Genomic DNA, 9,263 nt, shown 5'->3' with positions numbered 1-9,263 from the left:
TATCCCATGTGATTGGCAAGATCTAGTTACAGCAGTACTGAAAACTAATCCTCAATTACAATGGAAAATGTGGTGGAGAGAGGATGCTAGGTACATAGAACTATGAAGATATGTGAAAATAGATCCAAATCTCTCACCATGCACAAAACTCAAGTCCAAATGGATCAAAGACCTCAACATAAAGCCAGCTACACTGACCCTCATAAAAGAGAAAATGGGAAGTGCACTTGAACACATTGGCACAGGAGACCACTTTCTACATAGCACAGACACTGAGAGCAACAATTAATAAATGGGACCTCCTAAAACCAAAAAGCTTCTATAAAGCAAAGGACACAGTCAACAAGACAAAATGACAACCTACAAATGGGAAAATATCTTCAACAACCCAACATAAGATAGAGATCTGATCTCCAAAATATACAAAGAACTCAAGAAATTGTTCATCCAAAGAACAAATAATCTAATAAAAAAAATGGAGTACAGGCCTAAAGAGAAACTCTCAACAGAGGAATCTAAACTGGTTGAAAGACACTTCTGGGTCACTGCTTTTACAGATATTGAAACCCCATATAAGTGGGATTTCTACATCCCTTATACTTTGTAAGGTTTAGATTATTGAAAAGTAATTAGGTATCATTACTATGCTTTTTCTCTTAATCTACTATATTTTAAATAATAAAATGATTACTTTCACCAGGAAAACAACCTGTCCCATTAATAATGACACCATGATAAGTCAGAACTTATCTACATCAAAGCAGCCAATGTACCAAGTTATGTTGTTATAACTTCTTGGAAAATTGTTCAAATGTCAGCAAATCAGTTACCAACATATTTGGTTGAGAATCTGGAAAGTTTTAGCTGTTACGTGTGACCTCATACCAATACATTTTCCTTTTAGGAAGACTAGTTCCAACCAGGTGGGTTTCCCACTCCCATTCCCACAGCTCTCTGGGGTAAAGTTAATTAAGTCTTGACTTACGCTTTACCTGTCACAGAATAGGGTTCTAAATTTAGATTTGTGAGTTTCCAGTGAAATCATTCTTTGGCACCCGAAACTACAGTGTCGTTGACAGACATGAAGGTATAAGTACTCATGAGAAAAACGTCCGTCTTATTGCCTGGTCCTGACCTAGTGAGCAACCATGAAGATTTTCTTCTTTGTTCTACTCGGAACTGTTGGTGAGTCTTTCAAATTAATGAATCTACAAGAGTCAGAATTGTAAGTCTGTAATTTGTTCTGGGAAAAACAACAATGTTCATTGAATATAAGGGCTGACAACAAAAATTCAAATAGTAGAGGCATGAGTGTATAGTGCCTATGCTTATTAGAGATTAAATCTCACTTGATAGTGGAAATTCATAGTATCAAGAACCGATTCTCAAAGGTCGTCTCATAAAGAATCAGAAGGTGTTTTGAAATTCCACGTAGATTCCAGAAATTTAGAACTGAAGAGAAAGTATAGTATACACACACACGCTTCCATTGACTTCTAAGAATTCAGAGTGAAAGTAATCTGTACTACTTAATGGGACCATGATCACCAAAGCCTAAGTCCCCTGAACATGAAGCTGTAGTTATTTACCCAGAAAATCCCAACAGATGCAAACATTTTATTCTCATTGATAAAAATCTCAGACTGTGTTTTCAGACACTTTTTAAATGAAAACTTTCTAATATAAACTCACAAGTCAAGCAGTTGTGATAAAAATGAGTGTTTTAATACTACTAAATTAATTTTTAATGCTACTAAAATTGTATTTTTAAAATTTAATACTTTTCTATATGTAATGCATTTGTATACTTTTCTAGAAGTTTCTTTCCTAACAATATTTGAAGAATTGAATAATAGAATAAATTTTTTTTAATAAAACACATGTAAGGCTGTAAGAAATCTCAATAGATATTGGGGAAATATGAAAATGCTGACTAACTTGTTTGATGTAGTATAGTCAGACAATAATAAAAATAAAAATAGATTCAAATAGACTTTTATCTTTCACTTGTGTTCTTGTGTTTGTAGACAAGAGGGTTTTGTTTCATTGAGATAAAAATTTCACCTGTAGTTTGATCATACTGTTCTGAAACTCACTGTAGACATGTTAGTCTAGATCTCATATTCTAGAACTCATAAATTGACAGGTGGTATGGTAATTAATTCTCAACTCCAAGAAAGAAGTTGATTAAATACAAAATCAAAGTTGTCATTTTTATGTAGGATGGAATATACTCCAATAGCTTTTAAGAGTTTTTTTATTAACTTACGTAGGTAGATTTTCCATTTTAATATTTAATCAACTTCCACAAACATACACCCAGAAAACTCCCAGAAGGTTTCCGTTGGTGGTGTGTGTGTGTGTGTGTGTATGTGTGTGTGTGTGTGTGTGTGTGTGTGTATGCATGCCCACGTGCTGGTGTACTCATCTGTGAATGTGAAGGTCAGACATCAACTTTGTATATCTTTCTCTTATCCTCTACCTTACATTTTTGAGACAAGGTCTCTCACTAAACTTAATAGTTTCTATTTTAAGCTAACTGTTTGACCACTGGGTTCTAATTAATGTCTCTGTCTGTAGTTGCTCTCCCTCCAATCCGGGACTGGGGCTATAGAGCCTGTCACTATGCTAGACTTTCATGAGGATGCTAGAAAACTGAACTCAAGTCCCAGACCTGCACAGCAAATTATGCCTACTAAGCCACCTCTCCAACCCATATTGCCAATCTTTCTACATATTTGCATGAAAATTGATGAGGTGACAGATTTAAATGGTTAAATCGTAAGTGGTGGTGATAGAACATTTATTTTCTAAAGAGCCTCTGATCTGACTAAATTGGTAGGTGTTTATGAATGTGTGTGGTTATGAATGGAATATTTAGTTGTGTATATATCATAATGAAAAATTAATCAAACAAAGAATATATTTCAATAGTGCTTTCTTATTCATCACTATATAAGTAGGGTCCATGCTCACGGTGCAGAGAAATGAGTAATCATAAAGATTACATAAACCCAGTTATTTTAGCCACTTTACTCATTGTTGTGAAACAACCAGACAGGAACCACATAAGGAAAGAAATATTGTTTTGGCTCATGTTGAAGAGGCTATGGTCAGCCTTGGAAAGCTGTGCTGGAGATGATTCATAATGGTCATGGTGGGAGGGTAAGCCAGTGGGCTCTATGATACTGACAGTCTGGAAGCAGAGAGATATCACTGGTGCTCATCAGGCTTTCTCCCCTCCCCCTTTGGTTCAGTCTCCCTACCTCACTCATGATTAGAGTAAGTCTTCCTTCTGCAGTAAAACCCCCACAGCAATAACCTCACAGAGGTGTGTTTTCTAGGTGGTTCCAAATCCAATCAAGTCATCAAGAAAAGTTAACCATAACATGGATATGCCTTGACTGTGTGATGCTGAAGAGCATTGTCATCCCTTTTGACCTTAGTCTGAAATAAGGCTTCTTAGTGCATGAAATAATATGATAGGACCATGTAACAGAGAGCTCCTCGCTTTTCTCCCACAGCTTCCTTCCTCACTGAGGAGAATGATGAGAGGATCGTTGGGGGCTACACTTGTCAGAAGCATTCTGTCCCCTACCAAGTGTCACTGAATGATGGATCTCACATATGTGGGGGATCTCTCATCACTGACCAGTGGGTGCTGTCTGCTGCGCACTGTTATTCTCCGTAAGTAGCCAATATTCACATCCTTCTGCTCTAAGATCACTTTATCCTAAAGGCCAACCAAGTTCAATTTAGCAAAAAACAGATCTATGCTTGATAGACTCTCTGAGACTCATTGGTCACCCCACAGTTTTATTAGGTATGGTATTAATTTATTGTGAAACATTTATTATGATAGCTGTAACATGGGTGTATACCCTTACAGTTCATTGCTGTCTTCCTAAATTACAGTGTAAAAGAGAGAGGAGGATGGATAATGATAGATCCTTAGAAGAGTTAACCAATCTAAGCCTAATATTACAGATCAATCAGAACAAGACTACACACCATGTTAAAAAAAAAGGACATGATACTTCCAGTGCCACAAGACAAATAATTTGATCTGGTCCCTATATTTATTTCTGTTCCTCTTACTGTTGCCTTGGGGATTCTAACAAGTAGAGAGTATCAGTTAATATTTACCAATATTCTTTCCACATGGAAATACTTTGTTAGATATGCTTGGTTTCTATTCCTATGCTTCCCAGTTATAAGATGATGGTGGTCTACAAGTCTCTGCAAGCAGTGGCTCTTACTAAACAATTCTGTATCCCATGCCATGATTAGTTGTGTGTGCTTACTTCAGTGATTCCGTGCTTAAATAGAGAGCTATGTTTATGCTCATGATTGAGGGTGTTGGAGAAAGGAAAGGGTATTGATGTTGGATACTTAAACTTATTAAATTGTTTCTTCTCTTTGATATTATGGTATATAATTGCACAATCTTCCATTCCATTTTCTTCCTTCACATCTTCCTCCCATATACCCCTCCTTAGTTTCTTTCAAACTCATGACCTCTTTTTATCATTAACTGTTCTTACATATGTGTGTATATGTAACTTGCTTGGTCTCTATAAAGTTACTTGTATGTTTTCTATATTTATATGCATGGTATGTTGCTATAATGTTTTCAAGGTTGATCATTTGATATTGGTTAACAAATTCATGGGTTTGTCCCTCAGTAGCAGTTACCTAAAGTTCTGTGTGTAGGGTTGAGGCCTCAGGGCCTTTCCCCAGTACCTTAGCCTTTCTATTGGTGTCATCCTTGTTCAGAAATATGCCCACAAATTCCCACCAGCACGACTACCTAAACATGAGCTGAACAAGAACACTACAACTTGTAATCTTTAAATCCAGCAAAATACAGGTGCGTCTTGGGGAACACAACATTCATAAACTTGAAGGTGGTGAGCAGTTCATTGATGCAGCTAAGATCATCCCCCATCCTGATTATAGTATATGGACTATTGACAATGACATCATGCTGATTAAGCTGAAATCACCAGCAACCCTAAACTCTCAAGTATCTACTATCCCTCTGCCAGAATGCTGTCCCTCAGCTGATATGGACTGCCTTGTGTCTGGCTGGGGCCTTCTGACAGGCAAGTGTCTCTGTGATGTATAAAGTAGTAAGTGTGAGTACTGGAAATGAATAGTGCCTTAGTGACCATAATAATGATTACACACAGAAATAATCACACCGACACTATATTATTTAAATGACTGCTTGGCCCATTAGCTCTACTTTCTTATTGGCTAACTCTTACATCTTAATTTAACCAATTTCCATTAATCTGTGCATCACCATGGGGTTGTGGCCTACCAGCAAAGCTTCAGCACATCTATCTCTGGTGGTGGCTCCATGGCTTCTCCCTGACTCGGCTTCCTTTTACCCAGCATTCTGTTTAGTTTTCCCTGCCTTGCTCTGTTCTTTTGCCCTATCACAAACCAAGACAGTTACTTTATTCATTAACCAACAAATGCAACACATGGACAGAAGGACCTCCCACAGCAATTGATGAGTTAAAAACTATAAATAGAGGAAGTATCTGGAACAGAGGCCAATGGACTCCATGCTGACTGAAGCCTCTGCACTTGAGAGCAGTGGTCACTGATATTAAAGTCAGAGAAAGAGTTAAATTGATGAATAAAACTATTTAGAAAACCAAACTAAAAAAAACTTTTCTACATTATACATTGTTTTTAGATTTTTATTTTCTATGTTTTATGTATGCATGTTTTTTGCACATCATATTCATGCCTTGTTCCCTTAGAACCAGAAGAAGCTTTGAAAACAAATGAAAGACACTCTCATGAAAAGTAATAGAAAATAGGAAATAAATATTGAGTAAGTATAAATAATTCGACTTCACCCTTAGAATCTGCAGCTGAGATTCCTTCACTTCTTCAGTGTCTGAATGCTCCTGTCCTGTCAGACTCGGTTTGTCATAAGGCCTACCCACATAGAATCACTAGCAACATGTTCTGTCTTGGCTTCCTGGAAGGTGGAAAAGATTCTTGCCAGGTAAGATTCTTGTTGTCTATCTCTATCCAGTGGTCTGCCTCCTTTACCTACCATATTTCTCCTAGGAAACAAAATAGTAAATCTGTGCCTGGCTCTCAATCTGGGAGGTGAAGAGAGACTTTGAGAAAACATATGCTGGTTTTCCCTTTGCAGTGTGATGATGAATATTATGGGATGGGTAAAAAGCCAAAGAGCTGATGCTTTATAAACCCAAGCAGCCTTGTATTGTGGGATGAAGTCCTTAAGAAAGAGACAGAGCTTAGGTGTTATATTAGATCTCTACAGCCCTCAACATTCTGCACCCTCCCATACAATGATTTCAGAAGAGGGGAGGACACAAAAATGCACAGAATAATGTAAACAGGGATACTGAGTAGATTGGAAACTGAATTTTTAAGGATAGTGAGTGTTTTGTGGAGGATGAGTAGCCTACAAAAATAATCCCAGGATCATGGAAGAAAATTTTGAATCCCATTCTTCCTCAGTGTATAACCAAGTTTAAATATCGTATCATTGTTGCCCAGATGGACTCTGGTGGCCCTGTGGTCTGCAATGGAAAACTCCAGGGTGTTGTTTCCTGGGGTGATGGCTGTGCTCAGAAAGGGAAACCTGGTGTCTACACCAAAGTCTGCAACTACCTGAACTGGATTCATCAAACCATTTCTGAAAACTAAGTGCCTTTATATTTTCAGGTGTCACACCCTGGTGACCTTCCTTCTGTCTCTACAATCTATGTGGAAATAAAACCTTTTTCTCTGCTTTAACCTTTTAAAGCTTATGTTAAAGTGAGAAGTCTGGCAAAGGTGAACAAAAGTACTCTATAAAATATTGACAAATAGAATCCAACAACACATCAAAAACAATCATCCACCATGATCAAGTGGACTTCATCCCAGAGATGCAGTAATGGGTAACCATATGAAAGTCTGCCATTGTAATCCAGCATACAAACAAACTGAAAGGAAAAACTAAACACATTAGACTTTGAAAAAGCTTTTAATAAAATCCAAAATCACTTTATGATGAAGGTCTTAGAGAGATTGGGAATATGGGTAACATACTTAAAAATAAATAATAATAAAAGCAATACGCAGGAAGCCAACAGTCAATGTCAGATTGAATGAAGAGAAACTCAAAGCGTTTCCACTGAAATCAGGAACAAGACAAAACTGCCCACTGTCTCTATAGCTATTCACTATAGTACTCAAAGTTCTAGCTAGAGCAATAAGACAACAAAAGGAGATTAAGGGGATTCAAATTGGAAAGGAAGAAGTCAAACTTCCACTATTGGCAGATGATATGATAGCATGCATAAATGACCCCAAAATTCTACTACAGTGCTCCTACAGCTGATAAACACCTTCAGCAATGTGGTGGGTTACAAGAGTAACTAAAAAAAAAAAATCAGTGTCCCTCTTATATTCAAATGATAAACAGGATGAGAATGAAATCAGAGAAATAACACCCTTACCAAAAGCTAAAAATAATATAAAACAAATTGTGTGATATTAGTCAAACAAAAGAAAGATCTGTCTGACAAGAATTTCAAGTCTTTGAAGAAAGAAATTGAAGAAGATATCAGAAAATGGAAGGATCTCCCATGCTCATGGATAGATAGGATTAACATAGTAAAAATAGTAATCTTACCAAAAGCAATCTACAGATTCAACATCATCCTCATCAAAATTCCAGCACAGTTCTTCACAGACTTTGAAAGAACAATACTCAGCTTCATATAGAAAAACAAAAATAAAAAGCAGCTTGGTATTGGCATAAAATCAGATGCACAGAACAATGGAATAGAATTGAAGACCATGACATTAATCCACACACCTATGAAGACCTCATTTTTGTCAAAAAAATAAATAAATAAAAGTCAAAATTATACAAAGGAAAAAAGAAAGCATCTTCAACAAATAGTGTTGGCATAAGTGGATGTCAGTAGGGAGAAGAATGTAAATAGATTCTTATCTATCACCCTGCACATAACCCAAGCCCAGTAGATCAAAGACCTCAATATAAATCTATTTACACTGAACATGATAGAAGAGAAAGTGAAACTAGCCTTGAATACATTGGCCCAGGAGGCTCCTTCCTGAATATAACACCAGTAGCACAGACACTGAGACTGACAATTAATAAATGGGACCTCCTGAAACTGAGGCGCTTATATAAGCAAAGTATACCACCAATAAAAGAAATAGTAGCCTACAGATTGGTAAAAAGATCTTCACCAACCCTCCATTTGACAGAGGGCAAATCTCAAAAATATATAAACTCAGTTATAAAAAAACAAAACAATGACCTCATGAAATTTGCAGGCAAATGGATGGAACTAGAAAAAAAAAATCCAGGTAAGGTAACCCAAACCTAGAAAGACAAACATAGCATGTGCTCACTCTTAAGTGGATATTAGGAGTAAATTATATGATAACCAACCTAAAATCCACAGCCCTGGAGAGGTTTGATAAGAAGGAGGACTCAGAGAGGAATGCATGAATTTCCCCAGGAAGGGGAAATAGAAGACATCTCCTGGGTAAACTGGGGGAACGGGCAGGGGGCTTGGGGGAGGGGAACTGGAGGGAATGGGTTGGGCATACTGGGTGCAGAAGGCTGGTTGGGGTCAGAACGGAGACGGGGAGTAAGGAAAGAGAACTCTTTATGGGAAAGCATTTCAGGTTTAATGAGAAACCCGCTGGCAGGGAAACCCCCGGGAATTCATAAGGATGACCCCAGCCAAGACTCCTAGCAATAGTGAGAGGGTGCCTGAAATGGCCATCTGCTGCAATAAGATTGGTGACTACCCTGTCATCATAGAACCTTTATCCAGTAAATGATGGAAGTAGATGAGGAGTTCCACAGCCAAGACCATTGAAATCCTAGCACTCACAACTCCAGCCCCGGGAGATTTAATACACTCTTCTGACCACCATGGGCACCCTTACAAATGGAGCTTTACACAGGGAAAAACATATATGTAGGACAATTAATAAAAACCCAGAGACAGATATCGGGGTTCAACCTGAAGGTCAGAAAAGCAAAACAGCCAACCACTGGCTCTTACCTCTACCTCAGTCTGAAATGGTGACCCTGCCTTGAGGAATCTCAAAATGAGACTGTGTCTGAGAGCTGTTTCCTCCCATTTTATATTCCTCTCTAGGACTGGGATTAAAAGCGTGCACCACTATTGCCTGGTTTCTATGGCAAACTAGTGTGACTACTGGGATTAAAGGTG

The 9,263-nt window shown here is 37.7% G+C and overlaps 1 protein-coding gene across 1 annotated transcript; it reads left to right on the top strand.

Moving 5' to 3' along the window:
* Positions 1-1,148: 1,148 nt before the first annotated feature.
* LOC142838085 (trypsin V-A-like) lies at positions 1,149-6,702 on the top strand. Its single transcript, XM_075953377.1, has 5 exons — positions 1,149-1,185; positions 3,525-3,687; positions 4,861-5,111; positions 5,892-6,028; positions 6,553-6,702. Exons 1-5 carry the CDS (start codon positions 1,149-1,151, stop codon positions 6,700-6,702), a joined length of 738 nt encoding a protein of 245 aa, XP_075809492.1.
* Positions 6,703-9,263: the final 2,561 nt, after the last annotated feature.

The sequence above is a fragment of the Microtus pennsylvanicus genome, chromosome 19 (genome assembly GCF_037038515.1).
Source record: "Microtus pennsylvanicus isolate mMicPen1 chromosome 19, mMicPen1.hap1, whole genome shotgun sequence".
Taxonomy (NCBI): Eukaryota; Metazoa; Chordata; class Mammalia; order Rodentia; family Cricetidae; genus Microtus; species Microtus pennsylvanicus.
This window is presented reverse-complemented; position numbering and strand designations above follow the sequence as displayed.